We start from the raw sequence: 21,237 nt of genomic DNA, 5'->3' as shown, positions 1-21,237 counted from the left end.
CTGAACTCTGGCTTTAGTGATTCTTAAGTTCAACAAAATATTGAACAAATGCACCGCTCTGTAGGGTGTGGAGCACAACCCAATCTCCAGAACTAATTCCCCTTTATCTCGTGGCAGGCCATGCATTCAATAGACTGCTATGTGTGGTGAGAACCAGGTTGTGAGACTGAATTACCTTTAAACATCAGCAGCCTCAAAGGCAGCGATTTTATAATGGCCATGCAGACTCCTTGCAAGAACACGATACTGTTGCTTTCATTGAGAGCGGCAGCATAGGTGTAGTAAATAATTCAAACTATTTCACCCTATTTCAATAGTACTTGCCTGTTGATATACAACAATGCATGATCTGTCTACGATCTCAATATAGTTCAAGTTATAATGCCCTAAACATTGAGCACTAATAGAAAGGTAGTCTGGATGGCTTTGTCAGATATACATCCTACAGAAATAATGAATAAGAAGTCAACTCTTAGTTTCACCAAATTAACTATGATATAGTTTAAAAAGCTGTGTTCTTGACAATAAGCAGTGGAAATTAAGCTCAACACTGAACCGTTCATGCAGATAATGTCAAATATGGCCCTAGTAAGCCCTGCCACAAGTTACAGTCATCCAGTCTCATGCCTCATTCAGTAGCCCAGCACCGCATATGCAAAGGGTCAAAGGTAATAAGGCAGCATCCATAGAGAGCCAGTCAGTAATCGTAACAACGTCAGAAGCTCATTGCACTTCAGATATTTGCTCCAAATAATCAGGATTCAGACACACTGAAATAGTCAAACAATTAATATTATTTTGTTGTTGCTCTTTGTTCAAGATTATATCTGTACTATTTATATATACATAAAATACTGGATTTGTAGAGATCTCTGGAGCTAAGGAGGCTTTGCTCGTAGGGAAGACCAGAGTTCATCAATTGCATTTTAAATGATCTCTGCTCGAATGATGCAGGATGTTTCATCAGCAATGATGTATCGAGCAAAGCTGCCAACTGATATTGGCACCCCATTCACGACGGATATTTTTTTTACTTAATGAACTGCTTGTGCAATCAACAAAGCACCACAAGAAGACTTTGGGGTGTTTAAAAAATGACCTCTGTGTGGTCATGGCGAGCGGTTTGTGACTCTGACAGGCCAGGGCACTGTGAGGGATAACACACTTATGGTGCACTTGGGCATCATGTTGAGCCTCTGACTTTGTTACTCACTTAAAATGAGCCAAAGCACTAAGAATAAGTCAATAAGAATGTCTGCCGTGGCCTCGGTTTGTTGAGGAGTATGCCACTAATGGGGCCTGGGATGAGTTCAAGTGAATTTTTAAAAGCCCTCTAATTTCTACATGGACTGATTTGTTCTCATGGGAACTGGTACAGTGGTCTGTTTTGTAAGGCACTCAGGAAACAGTAGAGCTCCATTTTTGAGGATTGGCGGCCATTTCTATAACCGCTATAATGCAAACAGTGATCACGAGGTGGATTGGGGGGATAATAAACTCAGACTGCAGTTTGAAGATTGGAAAAGACCACACCATTAGTCAATGCTCTACAACAGACAAGAAATGTGATTAATGTGGTAAACAATAGCCAAAAGTAAATTTTCATGTGACACATTTGTACACACATAATATGGTGATAACACAGGTATCATGTAAATATACTGTATGAATCAATCAAAAATCTGTGTTCTTGGGTTACTTCAGGTGGGGTGTGAAGGCGAAATATTCTTATTCACTCTTAAAATGCAAAATTAAACTTTAAATCATACAATGTATGTAGCATTAGCATTGATCCAGTAGTGTGAGGGAGGGAGGTTCTGTGCAGTGAAAACTGTGAGGCTATTACATACATAAACAAAGGAGGTACAAAAAAAATGGAAACAGTTGATCAGGAGAAGTTATGACATACCTGTGATACTGTGATGGTGCTTCCCACCCCCTGAAGGCAAAAAAGAATGGGCTTTTACAGTATCTGACTCTTCATGACTACACTCAATATACCCCTCAACACCCCCTCCCCACACAGAAAAAAACACTGCAGATTATTGTATAGATTCATGTTTCTCTGATATTGTGTCTCACGAGGACAGCCATAAAACAATAGAGTATGAAAAAAATCTAGATAGTGTCACAATAATACCAGAACAGGAGAGCACAGGATAATAACACTTTGGATGTGGGGGTTAGGTGTGAGAGATATTGCCTTCAGGTTTACCCAACAAGGAGGCTATGCTTTATATAAAGTGTGAAAGTCGCTCTTTAAGTCTAAAATATAACTGTCAATTAGCAGAGTCCCGCAAGGTAACATGAACAGCAAACACACCAATAAAATACCAGTATCATCCAGTGTTTTGAAGCACCAGACTTTAACTACTTTTCTTAAAGTAATGGATGATACCTTTTTTTTTTCCTTTTTCTCCCCAGCTTATGACCTGAGTGACTGACCGGGCAACAGAGAGAGCACAAATGGTGGATGGGAATGAGAGGCAAAAATGGCAGGGGACCCAGGCAGGATTGTGCTTTGATTGAGGCCAAGATGATATAGGTCTCCCCTCCCTGTGGCCCTGCTCTGACTGACTGCGACCAGCCTTGACTGAAGCATCATTAGGCAGTCACAATGTCAAGGTTAGCTAAAGACATTGTGTCTTGGTTGTGTGACCTACGATAACTATCCCTCTAGGCTTTAGCCTTTCCCACCATGATTACCCACGAGCTACTGTTAGATGAGCACTACCCACCTGGGAAACTGTGATGCTGCACTTCTTGGCCAGCTCCTCTTTAGCCTCCTCACTTGGATACGGGTTGCTGAGGTGCGAGTAGAAATATTCATTCAAAATTTCCGTCGCCTGCTTGCTGAAGTTTCTCCTTTTCCGCCTGAGTGAGGAGCAAAACGAGAGAAAGGCCGAGCAAACCTATTAGTGGGACCAGCATTACCTCATCCATTTGGATTGCACAAATTGCACAATCAATCTCACACATAAATGGTGAAAATAATGAGGAATGGACTCTAAGGGCCCTCAGGAGGAGAATATCGTGTCCTGCTCGTCAACACACAGAAGACCAGACTTCGACCAATAAACTGACGAGCACGTACACACACATGCACATACAAAAATCACGAAACACATAGAATGTTTAATTTGGTCTGTTGGTCTCCAATCTCCAGTCCAAGCGTGTAATGTGTAGAGTTTAGTGTAGCGGATGGGTGGGCTTCGTGATGGAGCACAAAGCCCAGTCGGAGTGCATCTCGGTACATTATAGAAATCATGGCATGCACAGTTGAGCATTGTTCCTCAAGTGCCACAGCCCCAGGGATCTCCAGCAGAAACAAGCAAACTCTAACTAGATCTGGGTCCCCTTCCCTCCCAAGGGCACTACTTATCATGTTGTTGAACATTTGCTTATTTTGCCTTGTTTACTGCGCTTCACACAGGCAGTGGGCAGCACATGTGCTTCCACTTGGCTTGTTTGGCTGGAACTTGTGCTGCTCTGCGGAGCTGCTCACTGCACCACACTGTTAGTGATTAGAGTAACCCACAACACCTGCTGATGACCTCCCCTCCATCCATTACACATGACTTGGTCCACATTTCATTTGGTCTTAACTGCTCTCAGGTGTGAGAGCATGATTGTCTTGAAAATGGATAACGCATGGAACATGGACATAATTAAAATCATGCATCTCAGCAGTGTTCACACTGTGTGCTGTTCCAGAAAAGTGATGGGAAAAACAAAATTTTGAATTGGACACATTCTAAAAATGGCCTTGCCCATTGGATTTGCTTACATGGGTCAAGCAATAAAAGTCTGCAGATGTCAATAGATACACACATGCTACGTGTACTATACACGGACATGATCTACTGACCTGGCATCAAGGAATCTGGAGCGCAGGATCATGACAGCCTCACAGGTGCTTTGTTTCAGTTGCATCTGGATGGAACTGAACTTACGGTGGATAATTCCCACCATGCGCTCAATCTCTTTGGGAGAGATGGGTCGCGTGCGAGACTGTTCCCTCAGCAGGTTCATCACATGGGTAGTGAATTCGTTACATGCCTGCCAGAGACAAAGGCAGAGAGACAAAAAAAGCCAAAATAAGTAAAAAAATAAATAAATAAATGTCCAAAGTTACAGCTGTTGGGTTTTCTGAAAAAAACCTTTATGATTGATATTAGAAGGTTTTATAGCTTTTTTGCAAGCTTATTTTTTTCAGCTCTGTGTACTGTTTATAAAATACTTTGATGATGCAATAGACAAAGTCCTCTTTGAATACAAATGCAGATCTGCAATTTGGATTGGCCCTAATGCAGAGCGAATTTAAACAGCTTTTTTGTTAAACCAGTAGTTCATACATGATTAATTAGAATAACTCATTTACGTAGTGCACACTTTAGCTCATTACTCTAAGTAAAATTCGTTAAGTATTTACATTTAGATAATTAAAACCTGGAAACACCCTTAAGAAAGATGCATTTACTCCAGGCGGAGTGTTGTGTGCCCCCGCAAACCCACCTCCTCTCTCAGAGAGCACGGAGTAAATTAGTCTAATTTACCTCACTAGCTTGCTGAGGCATCAATGTTACACCTTTTATTTTCGCCCATAATGCCTCAGTGTTTAATGGCAGGCTTAAAGTGCTAGGTGAAAGAGCTGATCATACTTTCATTTAACACAGATGACTGAAGCCCTCCTTTGGATCTCTATAATCAACTACAGCATAGTGAATAATAGTGCTATTTTCTCCAAGCTGATAACTCATTCTCCTCCATTATGCATTTTCTAGGCAATTTTCTTGCTAATGCAGAGAATACGCTGTTCGCTGTTGATCTGAGGTGATGTGTATTATGGCGTACAACTCAACAGGTCCATAGTTTAAAACTTTTGATGATGTAAACGAATAAAAAGAGTGTTATTCCCCTCTTTTGGGAGTTAGACCCAAAGTGGATGAAGAGGTTTAGCATTTCAAGCAAAACACTCAATGCAGAAGCAGTTGTTGGAAAGATCTCAACCCTGGGATTTTGAAAGCTCATCCTTACCTGTTCATATTTCTCCAGCTCTGTGTGGTAGATCTGTCTGATCTGTGTGAGTTTGGCTCTGTAGTCGGAATGTTCAATGGAATTGTCGGCCGCCCCGCCCGAGGCCGCGGCTGCAGCTGCTGCGGCAGCAGATCCGCCACCTTTCTCTGGCCCTGCCACGCCCTCTGCCAGCAGCATGTTGTCTAAACGCATAAGCTGGGGGTCTGGAGGGTCCTCCTCCTGGGCACCACGGATGCTAAGACCTGCAGCAACATAAAATCAAGGGCACAGGGTCAGCTAATACCCAACAAAAATGAAACAGATCAAACTTGATTATTAGATGCATTTAAAATCAGAACAGCGGCGTGTGTAGTCTACCATTGTGCCTGTGATGTCTCCCCTGCAGGTACAAACTGGGTGCCTTCTCTGTATGTGCTCTGTTCCTGTCGCCCATGTCTATGCCTATTCTCTTTTATTTACACACTGCGCTGCACACTGTGTGTACGGGAAGGCTGACATGACAGCAACATCCATAAACTGACAAATGCTCAATGGTGAAGTGGCACTTCTAGTCTGTGAAAGGATGCTAAACAGAAAACTATACCTCTAGTAAGTGTCTCTGTCTTTGACACGGTGAGTGCTGAGAACTCAAGAAAGTAACTTGTGTTTTCCTCATTTCTTTCTGCTTATACCTTTTGAGTCTTGTGTTATTTCCCACTCCTGGTTTTGCAGTATTCTAACAAGTAATAAAAATGTGCTGGTGAAATGAAAATCTACATACAGCAAAATGAGTGCAGAGTCAATTATATGTAAAGTGCTCATTCAGGAATTTTGTTTTTGTTCTCACTGCCTGCTGTTTATTTCCTCTGGTTTTCTGTCTCACCAGTCTGTCAGCAAGCCATAATCACCCAGCAGATAGTGTACAGAACATGCACACCTGGATGCATTGGCAATGCAATCACGATGCCAGGCTTTATAGAGTATACACAAAAAAGGGGAAGAAAAAAAAAACACTGCAGGTCAGAATTACAACAAAAACAAGCTTGGGCAATCCAGTCTAATAAGTGGATAAAAATGTGGCTCAATGGGCAGTAAATACTGAGTGGCTACGTTATGATTACCAGAGTTGTTTCAATTCAATAATCCCTCCCGCAATTCAGGGATTTTCAACAGCTCATTACAGCTTCATTAAGATATGGCCAGCCTCTGGATTCTAAATAAGAAGATTAGTAGCTCTATTGTGTCAGCCAGTAGGCATGCAATCAGAGAAGCCCCTTTACCACGCTTTGACCGACTGACCCTACACACCATCCACAGCAGTAAACAGCAGAGAGAAAATACTCCTTTCCCTCATTCTAGCTTTCTTTTAAACACATTCCTTAAAGGAAAACTAAACAGATTGTAGCCGCTCCTCTGATGTCTTCCTCTAAGTCTCTGTTAGTGTTTTGTTTGACTGCAGTGCCACCGAAAAACAAATTTGCCTCTATTTATGGATCAGCTGGCTTTGAGTCTTTTAGGTGTAATGGTGTGAGAGGAGTGGATGAATGTGGCTATTTGTGCTGGAGACATTGAGATGCTGGACAAGGCTCCATCAGGCTTGCAGAGCCAAGCCATCCATGTGGACAATACGTCGCTGCTCCACTAACCCTCATCCACATCATGCTGCATCTGCACAACTCCACCCAGAGCTCGCATACTGGACAGGCGCAACTGTTTCTATTCCAGTTTGTGCAGCATGAAACAAAATGGGACATGATTCAAAAGTTGACCTGGCTACATATCTCAACATCATGTCTGCCACTGCAGTTCATATTTTCCTAATCCAGTATTTACTCCCACTCTCTGATTCAACACAAGCTCAGCAGGCTGCACTTTCCTTTGTGCTGCGGGTGGTGGTAAGTAGGTAGGCACGTTATTCATGTCAGGTACATTAAATATAACTCTGGGACGCAGCGTACATTTCGACACCAAACCCAGTTGTCACTTTCACTCCACTCACTCTATATCCAGGGGAAATGCAGCTGAGGGAATTTACAGGGCTTTTGAGCTAAATGGGCATAAATCACTGGTTTCATTCAAACTAAATAATCACAGGCCATAAAGAGCTACTTGTCTCTTACCATATATTACCACAGAGTTCCTGTGTGTAATAATGTAGCCATTCACGGCAAAGGAAAACAGAGCGAGACATTAGAAAGTGACATGTAATCCTGTTAGTCCACTGACATGTGGAGTGGCCGTGACATTTTTATCATACGTGTCCATTTCTATTTGGGAAATCAGCAGGATAAAAATGATTACTGTGCTGCCCTGTGAAGCAGACGGCCCTGCAGGAGTCCACCAGGGTGTATTTGTGCCACAGTAGCACTGGCTGGTCATTCATAACACACATGTTGGGAGGTACGATGTGTCTTTCTCAGGCACATAAATACCAAGCGTTAAAAAAACAAAAGAAAAGGAAAACACAGCCTACAGAAAAAAATAGGTGCAGCGCATTTCTGTTTTTCTGTGCACCTTTGTTGTAAGAGATGCACTGTCTAAACTCAGCGTCATCACACAACTTCCACAAAATAGGCTTGAGCAAGATAATATCTTTAATTTACTGTGTGGTTGACAAATCTGTAAAGTAACTTGCAAAGCCACAGTCACATTCTAGCACTGCAACGGTGCTTTGCCTGCTCAAATCTTTATCCTGTTTTTGTCTGATGATATGGGTATTAAAACAAGTTTGGGCACCCGAGTTTAGCTCTAATCCACCTCCACAGTCAAAGTGGGATTAATCTCAGTGCAGAGCTAAAGTGCAGAAGTCATGTCACCTTGGTAAAGCCTGCGAGCAGTGGGAATCTGAGAATGAAAAATCTATAAAGTCTAGTCATTTCACATAACTCTGGTTTTGCAGCTCAGTTAATTACCAGAACGCATTTAATGATGTAAAAGGAAAAAAGAAAATCAAAAATTGTAATAATAATATAACATGTCCTTAATCGGCCTCATTTGTCATTCAACAATGCAGGTGGAGTCGCTGGGGGAAAAGCACTTGCCTATATGATTGTTCCTCATTTCTCCACTGTGGCTGAGACAAAAGGAGACACTGTGATTAATCCATCCCTATCAGTCAGTGGTGGTTCTCCTTTTCATTTTTTACAGGTTTCACCATCGGTATCAGATCTGAGGAAGTAACAAATTTGACAGATAAAGACAATGCAGCCCTTTTCTCTCATATACTCTCCTCTGTTCTCTGTTTATAATCATTTCCGGTTCGGGGCTGTTGTCTCGTACATCATTCCCTGCTTGAAGCCCTGACAGTGATCTGAGCACCGCCTCGGGCCGCTCTCCTTTCCTCCCACCTCTTTTTCCCCCTGTGCCCTCTTTTATTCCGTGGGCTTAGCTGACCTTTGGCCCGCTGCTTGTTTACTCTCATCACTGAAGTGTGAGCAGGAGAGCCATAAAGGCAGAGCCCTGCTGGGTTAATGTGGCCTGCTGAAGAGGTGGCTGCGGGCTTCTCCACCTCATTCCGCTGCACTGGCTGCACGGTCAGATGGCAGACAATATACTAGAAGAGCAGCCCTTCTTGTAGATGAAGGCAGAAACTTTTATTTGTTTATAATCATTTGTTGCAGTGCTTTTTTTGGATAGAAAATTGTTTGATGCCACGTGCAGACTGTGATGCAGTAAAGAGATTCTTGCCTACGTATGACAATACACGACGTGACTCTGCTCATTCCACCCATGTTTCCAAACCATCCTCTTCATTACAAGTAACCCTGACCTCCTGCAGCACCTCTTCTACCCGGTGCCTCCACTGAATAGCTCCAGCCATTTATTGACACTCTGTTCATCTAATTGCATTGATCTGCAAAGGTCTCCCAAAGCTAACTAATCGAAATAGAATTTATTTTCTGTCAATATTTGCAAAGGTCATCTCTCCTAAAGCCGTGGCAGTGTGAGCAGAGAGGCGGCTCAGAGGAGGAGTAGAAGGAGAACTGTGGCATCTAGCCTGTTACTGAGGCTCGTCCAAGGTGAGCTTTAACTCAGGCTTGGCACTCAGGATCCAAAGCTTCTAATCCACCGTGTTATTAAAACCCTCTGCCAAAGCAAAACACTAGAGACTACAGAGGGCTTAGAGTATCCATTTCACAAAGAGGCCAGTGTCACTACAGCCGCGTTCCACATCTCCTTTGACTTCATATCATCTCCTTTGTCGTGGCGCCTGGATCAGTGACTTTCAGCTCCAGAAGCAGGGAGCTGGATCAAATTACCATTGAAAATCTTTTGTTCTGACAAATGAAACATAAGGATCCTCTTTCATCGACATTCTTAAAGGCTTTTTTAAGCTTGGCCTACATCCACATGGCACAAAGAATCTGAGAGAATGCCTGCGGGCTCTCTCTAGCATGTACAGTAATTAACATGCCATTAACACATTAATACACATTAACTATTCCCAATGTTAATGGCAGAGTAATTACCATACCTGATACCACACTGTGGGGGAGCCAAAGCACATTTCCCATTTTGTGTTTCACTTTCTTTGTTGAGTGAGCTGACAAAAATCGTTTGGGAAGATGTCTCATTCTGGTTTGCTGTGCACAGGATATATCACTGTCCATGTGTCCCATACAGTATGGAGGTGCTTTCACACACATAAAGTTCTGATTTCAGTAAAACACACCGGAAAGACAGACAGTTCTCATTGTAAATCACTGATGGAGTGGCTTTAGAGATGAGTCTGTTGATTAATGCAGAGTAAAAGAAGGGGCCCTAAACTGGGGAATCCCTGTCTAGACCGATGATGTATTTCCTCCCAGTGTGGTGAGTGATAAGCTAATCAGCCTCACTGACAGTGAAGTGTTACAGCCCCTCAGTGCTGGGTCAAGACTTTTCCCATCATACACCACCAGCACACACTAAACAGACAGCACATAGAGGTGGTGGTGGTGGGGAAACAAAACGTGGCTCTGGTCAGAAAAGAAGATCTCTGTCAGTTCAGGTAGCCTTTGTCCTTCGATGATGATGATGATAATGATGATGATGAACTCCCCTAGCCCACCCCCCCCTAAAAGAGGAGACTGTATGACAGCGGGGGATGGGGGTGTGAGAAGGGGGGGATGCTTGCCACTCTCGACCCACGACTCCAAGACATGCGGGGGTGGGCAAGGGGTGGGAAAAGACAACCCAAACAAACATCTTGACGACATTGTGCCAAGCACACCAAAATTAATCACTGTCCCACGGTGGCACTGACATTTGTGGGAAGTGACACACAACATGACAGACTAGAGGGAGAGGATGAAAGGAGACTGAGGGAGGGTGGGAGGGCTGGGTAAACAAGAGCCACTGTCATTCGCTGGGATCGTGTGCATGTGTGTATGAAGTGTGTTCATATGTGGACGTGTAAGTGCCCGCTTTGTTTTCTGCCCTTTAAGACTCGATGTGGGCAAACGGCCAAGTGGTGTAGTGATGGCTGACCAGGCCTGGTGGTGGCAGCCGCACGCAGCGGTTGGGGAGACTGGCCAAATGAGTGGACAGGACCTCCGCTACAGATCAGCACACTGACTGACCCTACAGGACACATACAGCATGGGGCTCCAACATAGGGCTCGCATGGTTCACATGGTCTGCTAGTCACAGAATAAGCCACAGTCACTGAAACACTTACTGATTTGGACAGACACCCCACACCATTGCTAAACATAATTTATATATACTGAGCTGGAGAAGCCAGAATATTTAAAGTCTCGGTGTAGACTTAGTGTTTAGGTTAGTTTGTGACAGTTATAACATCTTGTGTTTCCATATTTCAATTTATTCACCCCTATATTGTGTTAGCATGTTTTGTTTATTTCTTTTCTTCAGTTTCATTTTATATTTCATGTGTCGATGGTCTTTAGCTGCTAGCCTCAATTTGCTGCAAAGGTAGGCTGATTTGTTATTCAGACCCCAAGCAAATAATGCAAATGTGGCACTGAAAGCCACTTATGAAATACCCAAAGGCAACTAATCACTCCTCCTCTCATTCCAGCCTTTCTGCAGCCTCCTAATTAGAAGATGGAGATTGCATGAAACCAGGTCACACAGCAGGTCTTGTACACACTGATAACCAGGCAAAATACACAGGCAAAACTTCATCCAGAGAGAGAGCCAAGCATGCTTTATTTTAAAGGCTAGAGGTGAAAAAATAATGCTATTCGGGTTATTAATCTCATATATTTTATTGTATGCTTCCAAAGAAAGGGTTTAAGCTTGAAGCATTCTGTGCCTGTGCTCTGTATTTGTGTGTTTCTTTGTGCGTGATTGCCACTGTGTGTGTGTGTGTGTGTGTGTCTGTGTGTATTTGTGCATGTGCATACACTCTTGTCTGCATGTGTGCATGTGAAGGCGACATGCTCACATAAACAAAGAAACAGCATTGGTAGCATACAGCCAACCATGATCTACTGCCAAAGAGATTATTCTTTGCAGTGGCATTTCTGCAAGAGAGTTGACAGTCCATCATTTAGATTTTGCAGTGTATCCACGAAAAGGCTGCACTGCCTGAAGCAGAAGGAGCTGCTCTTTCCTTCAGTGTCTTCTATAAAAGTAAATTCAGCTCCAAATTGAAAAGCCAGAATATTTTGCTAGCTGTGCTAGCATGTAAGGACTCTGCTGCGAGGCAACTGAGGTTATGACACCAGAATAAGCCTGTGGTTGACGTGCTGATTCTCAGTGCATCTCTCGATGAGGACTGATGAGGCTCACAAAACACACATTCACCTTAGACTGCACGCACCTAAACGCAAGCACTGTTTCCGGAAGCGTCATTTGCCTGATGATGCAGGTTGCTCCTAGGTCTGCAGAAAGCAGTGCGAGGAGTAGCTGGGCAGATCAGGTCCAGGCCTAACAACAGCTTGTGACAGAAGCAGGCCAAAGAGGATGTTGAGACACGCAGCGACTTAACAGGCAGCCGGCCTGCCATCCACTCTTTTTCAGTTCTCCTTATACTCAACACATCACTTCAGATCCATCGCCAGTGTTTCTCACAGTACACGGCAAGAATAGAGTTACACATTACCATACGAAAGGAGCGAAATAACTGTAGTTTTCAAAGCAAATGATTGCTGAGAGAATATCATCTCCCTCATTTAATTTGACCAGCTGAATAGTTTTATTGTACACCTACAGATGACACTCCACCTTTTTTTGTTGTGTGATATCCCGTGAACAAGGTAGCGAAAAAAGGTTATTTGGTGCTAATTATTCCCAGCATGTACTTTACACACCATTTAATGAGTTAGACTGGAGGCGTGGCCATTGGCTGTGCTTGCCCAGTTATCCAAGATGAACTGTGCAATCTCCCTCATGTCACCCCTGTCATGTGTACCAAGACCCCCTCCACATCCAATTCCCCGATAGGGCTTCACTGGAGCAGAGACGAGGCACCGCTGAAGCAACACAACATCTCCCGTAGCGTCTCCACACACCGGCGAGGGAAGAATGGGGGGGGGAGGGGTAGAGCTGCTAGCTCAGTCTCATAATTACAATAATTAACAGTTGCAGATTTAATTGGAAGGGAAGGCATTAACAGGAGGAACATTGTGGCGGCGCAGGCACAGGGAACCTTTGCAGCAAGAAGCTTTTGTCTTCTCTGTACCTAATGGTGCCTTGGCTGTGGTTGGTGAGTGCTGACACAACACAACACAACACAACCAGCTGAGGGTTCAGACGGTGGGGCTTGTCAGGACTCAGACTGGAGGCAGATAATTAGGTGCCAGGTTAATGAGAGCACGGGCTCTTGATGGCATTTGGTTACTGTATGTGGGCAATTAATGACTTTGTTTTTGTGTTTTTATTGCCCACTTGAGTGGAAAACATAATCCATTATTCACCTCAGGCCTGTGTGTGGTGGTGTTTGATGGAGTAGCTGTGACTTTGGGTATAGAATCGGTTCCATTCATTGTGGCATTTGGTTAATTCACAGTAACAAAATACACTATATAGAGTTAGCAAAATGTAATCTTAGTTCGCTTACCGAGCCGTGTGACCTTTTCAGAGTGCATTGCCTCATGCCGCCAACCATGATGTTAAAAAACTCCAAAGATGTCAAGCAAACATTGAAGTTGCAGGTCAGGCACAGGACACAAACAACACACCAGAACAAAGAAACCAAACCCTGTGGCAAGAAGTGTTCATTTAAGTCAGTGTATCACATTTCATAATGTATTTGCAAAATTCCAGACCCCCTAGAAAAGCTCTGCTTTCATTCTAGAGGATTTATTGACAATGAATCCACTGAGAGGTCTTTAGACATCCGCTTCCTTAGCCCAACCACTCAACGCCTCCTATTTTGGAGTTAGTTGTTCTCTTGCCTGTGGTGGCCAATTAGAGTGCTATAAGATAAATGGGCACCCACAACTTTGATGTCCATCTTTTTAATAAGCTTTGGTTAAGATGACATCTGTGTGAAAGAGTTCAATATCTTCACAGTGGGAGAGAAAAGAGGTTTATTCTAAAATGAAATATCATGTAAATACTGCTGGAGGTTTAGGCTGGGTGGGGGGAATCACAGTGTCTGCTGTGGCTCTGGCGTTGGCATTCATTATCTTCCGCTGCAGTTGTGCAGATTACTCAGCGAAAGATGATTTTTAGAGCCTCGTGAAATCTTTGCTTTTATAGTACTGAATCAACTTCGGAAAAAAAAAACGTTTTTTATGTAGTATTCACACTGGATTTATTACGCCTGAGAAACAGTATGCCAGGGTTATTTATACACATTTAAAACAGAGAGGGACAATAAATTAGCCTGCATTAAATACAAACACTTGCACCACAGAAAGGCAACAGTAAGAGGACAAATGTACAATCTAACAATATCTAAAATGGTGGAGTAATAAAATGGTGCACGTGTGTGTGAGTGTGACTGTATGGGAGGAAGAAAGGTGGAACAAGAGCATATATCTAACCTAGCCTGCGGACGTGCCGCCTTGTACATGTGTGTAACTCAGTCAGGAATAATGTAAATGTCTGGAGAGTCTTAAGACTGAGCAGGCCTGTATAAAAGCACCCTGTTTCAGGCTAGTAAAACAAGTCAATAAATACAGCAGAGAAGCCAGTGCTGTCTGCCGCACTCTCCTGAATGAAAACAGAGGTGAACTGCTTATTTTCAGTCTGGCACCAGAGGTTGACAGCCATATTATGGGCGCTCATACATTCTGACTATCACTCGTCACAAGCTATATCTGTCAACATTACACTCTGGCACATTTTAGATGTAAAATAAGCGTTCTCCGGGAAGACTATTTATGACTTGATGTGGTCAGCTACCAAATGAGTTAAATGCTTCCTGCAGCAGCAGCTCACCATGGGGCTGTGATGTTTTTGGAAGACTTCTCTTTCTCACCCAATTCATCAGTTTGTCTTTTTTTTGTTTATTCTCACAGACAGAGCAAACAGAGGTATTACACACTAAGCCTCTGTGGGCCAGCACTTACTGTAGTAGAAGGCAGATCCAAATGGGAAGCTGATGACACAGACTCGCACAAAATGGAAACACCATTAGGTAGGCAAACAGTTCACTGCGATAACTGCTACCTGATTACAGAGGGAAAGCGCAGCCATGGTTCCCCTTTTTTTAATACTGTGTCAACACTCCGGGAAAGCAAATATTTCAGTGACTACCCTCCCTGCGCTTTAATCCATATGGTGCATTCAGTTTGTCACCACAGATGTTACAGTCCCAGGATGTTTTTTTTTTTTTTTGATAAAAGGGGGAACTACTCCTCTACAAGCAGTTGCTCACCTGCTCCAAGCAACACAATGAATACACAGAGGTCACACACCATCTCACACCGAGGCCAGCGTCAATCCTTTATTAAATTACCTAGCTATCTTATTTTCTGTCACTGCACAGATATGCCGGGTTATCTTTTTCATTTACGTAGCGGATTTGCAGGGGATTATGCATTAAAGATTAAGGCTGTATACCTAACACCTCAGCACAACAAAATGCAATACCTCAGACAGCGCATGGCTGACGTGTGTAAGAAAAGCGGGGTGCTATAAAACAAATCTTCAGCAGCCAGAACCGGACAGGGTTTATTCTCCTCAGACAATACAAGCTGTGACTATACAGAATGTTTCAACCCTAAAATACTGTGGTAAGCAATACAAATCCCTTGGACAAAATGAAATGTATTAAACATGTGGATTTCATAAATCTCCCTTTCCTCGGTCTGGGTCAGAGGTATATTCACTGTAGAGCTCAGCAGGCACTTTTTTTCCCCCAGTATTGTTACTCTGAGTCGCAAGTGCTCCGAGTGGTTTCAAAATGAATGTCAGCAAAAGCTGCACGTGTATGGCAAACAGCAGATCCTCAAAGTGAAATGGTTCAAATCACTTACCCCTGCTACTTTATAAGGGTATTACACTAGTATAGGGATTTAAAGTTGTGCTTCAGAAATATTACAGCAGGGAGAGTGACCTGGGATTGTTGATGTAAAAATTCTCCAAAGATGAACAGTTCCAGATAGTTCTCTAGATTCCCTCTCGACATTGCAGATAGTGTCAAAAAACAGGAGAAAAAAAGCAATTGAGATCTGAGCACAACACTGTTAAACACCCAACTGGGATCTCTTTAACCTTGAGTAGCACACCAAAGGTAGAGGCAGCCTGGGGCTACATGGGGACTGGCTACCACAACTCCCAGTGCCATGCTGTTCCACAGTGGGGGCCCAACATGGCCAGATTGCCAAAGAGGCCAGCAGAGGTGGTGCTACAGAGTTAGCACAAGCTGATCATTCATCTGAGGCAACATTCGTTTAAGTTCTTCCATTATCATTTGTTTTGTTTTCTAAGCAGTTCTCCTCTGGTCACCTCGCTGGATGCACCCATCTTTACCTCGTGGGCGCCAGGGCGTGTGAGACATTCCCACTGAATCTTAGCTAATGTTAGGAACCTGTGATCATTTAAAAGAACAGACAAACAGGGAGTAATTATCATTGTTCTGTGGTTCTTGTTAAGAAGCGAAGGACTTTGGAGTTTCTCCCTTACATACTACATTGTGCAAGCTTTAGTGTGTTGATTTGCTTCGAACTAGAAGCAAGTAAACAAAGCATGAATGATGTATGAATGTTATACATAGTTGTGTTTCATGTGGGGGGCCTGGGAGAAAAGATGAATAAAGATGAAAGATAAATTAGGATATTCTTTCCCTCAAGCCCATGTTACGGCTAAAGCAAAATAAATAATGAAGCCTACAACCTAAGAGTCACTTCAATCCCATTGTATAATTCAGTCATTTTTTTGGACAGCTGACGATTACTTCATCATTGCATAAAGACATATTAAAAAGTTGTCAAATTAAATATTAAAGAGAGACTGCAGGCAGTGCTGAATCTTTAAAAGAATAACACAGATTGGAGATGAAATGAGGAACCTATATGCATATTTTACGCCATAAGGAATGAATGCATATATTTTCCTCTAGGCCACCTACATTGAGTGTATAGATGTGGTAATACAGCACAGCAGAAATGATATGAAAGAGAAATTGGTTTTACATAATGATGTCAAAAGGAATATGGCTGTGCATGGTCATGCAGAATAAAGATAAGATTCTCTTTCTCCGTGAGTGAATATTTCACTAATGGTTTCTTCATTTCCTTAAAGAATAAAGAAGTCAGCTTTGTATGAACCTTGAATGAGGTTTCTATTGAGTGAAGTTAACATTTATCTTTCAATAGCAGAGGAGATCTGGTGAAAATACCCATTTGTGGAGCAGAATACTGAATGAATAAGCTCTGTCATCTGTTGAAATAAAGAGAAAGTGACAAGTGACGATATCATGTTTTCAGCAGAAGAAAGGTTTGAAGATGAGAACAAAGCAGTAAAATACAGCACAGGGTTAAATCTCTATAAAGAACAGAGAGGAGCATGCATTCCACCAAGTCAGCATCGATTGGAGTAAACAATGACTGATCAATATGCGCATAAAAGGCTCCTTCTAACAAAGGCTTACATGTAGATTTCATATTTCATATCTCCCAGATACTGCACAGAGAAGGTTTTCTTGAGCCTGTTGAATTAGCCACATTACACCTTTTCTACTGCACGTATTTTCTATTCAGCACTAGATACACTCGTGTGTCCATACACACTTATTCATGCAAAAGCATCATTGTCACAGAGCTTCCCTTTTCAAATGGTTCAGCCTCCACCATCTGCAGGCGCTCCCAGACACACCGCTTTGAGTCTGCCATAATGATGCATGACTAAGTACAGTTAAAGTGTTGCAGTCTGTTGGCAAAAAGCAGTCAAGCACTTTGCTATAGTGTCACTACGGATAAACCATACAGCTGAAGGTTGACGATGGATAAAAGGCAGTGACAGGCCTGGTGATGTGGCTCTGTGTGTGTGTGTGTGAGCAAGTGCGGATTCACATGTGTATGAGAGGGTTAGAAACCATGGCACAGCAGATTTGTAAGTGTACTTAACGGGGATGTGAAATAGGGTTGGACACAGTGAAATAAAATGCTGTGCTGGAGTCTGTTGAAACTGGGACACAGTTAAAAGTTATTCCCTCTGCCCATAAGCAGGCATCTCCCTCTGCTACTGTGGATTTATGGGAATCGCAATCTCATGGGTCTGCTAGTATTGTTTGTCACACACATTTCTGCAGATAGTTTTTAGCCCATAGATGTTTTTTACATTTTTAAAAAAAGGATCCTTGGCCTAGACAGAAAGAAACTGATGCCTATTTATTTGACTTATTTGGCCTTGTACCCCCAACTCCTTTGGTTGAATTTAGCAATAAGCGACTTAAGCCTCCCTCTCAGCTCCAACTCGGTCTCTCTCCTCATTTTACTGTCTTCTCCACTACTCTTCAGGGTAGATATTCAGTATCCAGTGAATACAGGGAAGACAAAGAACTCTCCATTATACTGTACTCCGTTTGCCGAAGTCTTTAGTGTCAAAACGCTCCGCAGACTTTGTTGCTGCTTTGTCAAGTTCACCACTGCAGCTGCTTTCATGTAAATGATTTTGAATGTTATTTTCTAAAGAATGCATTTTAAAGAGAAATTCTCATTTCTGCCTCTGCATCTTGTCACAAACCCTTTTCTCTCCTATCTCCTCCCCTCTCTTCCGCTCCCTCCTGCAGCAGCCATAGACTGCATAATTGATGCAAATACTGTCACATGTGTCAGGAGTGGAGGCTCTTCTAGTTTACTTCTGTGCTACAGTACACTTTATCGGAGAACATTAAGTGGAGAAAGCAGCCTCATGCCAGGGGTGGAAAATCAGCTTGTCAGTGGTCTCATTCACATGGCCATTGCTTCGCGATTGTTTCATCAAGGTGATTGAGAACAAAAAAGTACGCCAGCAAATTCCAGCTTATGTTTAGGAGCCCTGCCACATACATTATTTATATTTGTTGCCCACCCTAGTCTCTCCAGCCATCTGAATACATCATTGCCTAATTCTCAAATATTTCTTCAGATTTCCTCCTAGTCGCGCTATATCCTTCCAACATCAACCACGCCAAACCATTAGGGTTGTAGAGCATGCTTTCTGTGTGTGACACAGACCTGAAATTATAGATAGCTGCTTTCAAGGAGTGCTAGGGCCTGATGGGAAAGCTGTAATGGTTGTTGAGTGACTGGAGTGCAGTCAGAGACAGAAGCAGGATTTCATTTACAACAACGATGCAGGAGGAATTATGTAAAATGGTAACATTCCATGCCATTTAATGAGCCATATTCACTAATGTCTAAGTCTATGGTCTAGCAGTAATAAAATGCACCGCCTGCCAGAGCTCCACTGCTACACTGTTTCTGTCTATTTCCAGCTCCGTATGAAACAATGGTGCATAACAGAACAGGCAGACATTTGCAGTTCTTAACCCTGCGTGCTGAATACAGACAGAGTGAGGTGCTTGTCTGCGACCCCCCCCCCCCCCCACATACACACACACACGCATGACACACTCGCACGCTCTGTCTCCCTGTCTCTCCCATGCTTTCCCAGTCCTCTTTTTTCTGGCCCTAGTCTGTGCTACAGATTAAGTGACTTGATCCTGAAAACATCTGAAGAATTCAGCTCCACAAATGGGTCAGACAAAGGCCAGGGGATAGCCTTACAGGTCCTCCTCCATTAGCAGATCCACAGAGGTGCCATCAGGAGGGCTCTGCAGGCAACAAAGACACCTCAAAAAGAGCAGATTGCCAATTGATGTTTATCTCTGGACTCATTATTAAAACCCTCACAGCCTGCGCCTGCTTGGACATATGATCTCTGAAATTAATGGAAGAAATTGATTAGCCTTGCACTGGGCACATGCTATGTGTGATGAGCTGTATTTAAAAAAATTATATGAATACAATTATATATATACATATATATAGAGAGAGAGAGACAGAGAGAGAGAGAGAGAGAGAGAGAGAGGTGGTAAGTAGAATCCTACATCTTTGCTCTTTGTCAAACCTTCACAGTTTTTTTGCCAAACAATTTTTTTGCACAAACAACTTCTCGCTTGTGAACTGCTATACTCACGCCAAGTAAGCTGCAAGTGCTGACTGTCTCTTTGTTTACATGTCTCTTGATATAGAGAAACAAAAATATCCCATATTTTCCAGGCGATAGCATTCACAAAGAATATCTGGGGCTTCTAGAAAAAACATTTCAACTGTAATAAGCTTTCTCCATGAGAGTCTAAAACATTTCATAGGGTTCCTTTGAAGCTCTCACTATTTTGACTGTTCACATACAGTATAGACCGTGCTTGGAAGGCCTGAGCGCCATATCGCTGTAACCGCTCAGTGCTTCTGCATTAATAATTAATTGCCAATGTGAGTAAACACCACTTTAAATACAAGAATGCCCCTAACAAAACAAACTCTGCTGCCTCCACTTAAAATTTTACAGTCGACAAATTTGGTTGAGTTTGTGGTACAAACACATCATGGAGAAAATTCAAGCAAGAGCTTTTGTATATCTATTCAAGCATGTTTGGCAGATTTTACTTGGACCTTCCGAGAATAGAAGTGATTCAAGAAGGTGGCTCAGATTCCCATGTACAGTCAGATCTGCTCAAGAAGAAATTTGGAGGTGTTGCTCTTGCATTGTAGCTTACAGGCAACGTGCTGCAAGTTTATGTCTAACACAACCTCATTTATATTACTTATATAGAGAGGAATGTATGTGCAGGGCCCGTAGTACATGCTGACCTTGTCACTGTTAGCTTCATCTCCCCATGCTAGTGAGAAGCCTTGCCGGTGTTCAGGTATTGTTTCACAGCCACTCGGTGGCTTCTGTTCATGTTATACATAAAGGACAAACTAAAGGCCTGTGACTGTAGCAGCAGAACAGTTGCTTATTGAATGGCTGAGCAACATAACATGGTCATTGAGCAGTGATTAAAAGATTTTACTATGTATGCAGCATGAGCTTAGATCAAGCAATGTGCAACGTGCATGTGCTTTTGAACTTCCAGCTTGTTTCAGAATATAAGTGAAATGAGATGCTTTGTTATTTATAATGCAATGCGTACACTAATCATATTATTGTAGCTGTGCATGCATCACCAATGAGTCTTATTTTGGTGGTAGAATATGACTGGCTATTCACAATTCAGGAGCAAGGAGAGCGTCCTTTATCTTACTATAAATCCTCATTATTTCTAATAGCACTTCTGAAGGCTAAAGAGTAGAGCAGAGCATGTTCTCTTTATTCTGCAGTCACTGACAGACATGGCCAAGCACTATGGGTTAATGTAATATCACAGTTGGATGCCTCCTCAACTTACTTACATTCCCTGTTAGCTTATAAGTCCTTCTGTGAAAAAAAAGGAAGAAAAAGTATGTAATGCATGAAAAGAGGCAGCGAATGATGGAGCTCATAATGGCACAGGGCCCACAAAAAGTACAAAAAAAAAAAAAAAAAAAAGAATCCAAAAAGTGCTCTTTCACTGGTCCCATAGAACAATAAATGTGATATGGTAAAAGCACATCATGGTCAAACACATCATTGTAATGTTGTAAAATAAAGTAAGTAAGTAAGTGTAAAATAAAAGACACAAAAATTCACATCTGTGCTTTCCAACGTCCCATTTTGTCATGGAGAAACGTTGGTCTAAGAATAGAAAAATGGACTGTAAAAAGTCCATGGTTCATCTACTGAGACTGGCATATCAATTAGGATTGTGAATAAGAGTGTAATTGAAAGCAACAGGAGCAGAAAGAAGCGGAAATT

General features: G+C 42.5%; 1 protein-coding gene across 9 annotated transcripts in view; it reads right to left on the bottom strand.

Annotated features, from left to right (window-relative positions):
* Positions 1-21,237, bottom strand: part of pbx3b (pre-B-cell leukemia homeobox 3b) — a 55,917-nt gene that overhangs the window by 7,612 nt on the left and 27,068 nt on the right. For 5 of the 9 annotated variants that reach the window (XR_010915595.1, XM_067521923.1, XM_067521928.1 and 2 more), the window contains exons 3-6: positions 5,038-5,279; positions 3,869-4,059; positions 2,739-2,874; positions 1,910-1,939 (exon numbers count right to left, since the gene is read on the bottom strand). Coding sequence is in view for 8 of the 9 variants with exons in the window: in XM_067521923.1 (XP_067378024.1) it covers positions 1,910-1,939; positions 2,739-2,874; positions 3,869-4,059; positions 5,038-5,279 (599 nt within the window). In the remaining variant the exon portion in view is untranslated. The remainder of the gene's footprint in view (positions 1-1,909; positions 1,940-2,738; positions 2,875-3,868; positions 4,060-5,037; positions 5,280-21,237) is intronic. The other 4 variants (XM_067521926.1, XM_067521927.1, XM_067521931.1 and 1 more) reach the window with 1 other exon arrangement.

This window comes from Channa argus, chromosome 11 (assembly GCF_033026475.1).
Source record: "Channa argus isolate prfri chromosome 11, Channa argus male v1.0, whole genome shotgun sequence".
In the NCBI taxonomy this organism is placed as follows: Eukaryota; Metazoa; Chordata; class Actinopteri; order Anabantiformes; family Channidae; genus Channa; species Channa argus.
This window is presented reverse-complemented; position numbering and strand designations above follow the sequence as displayed.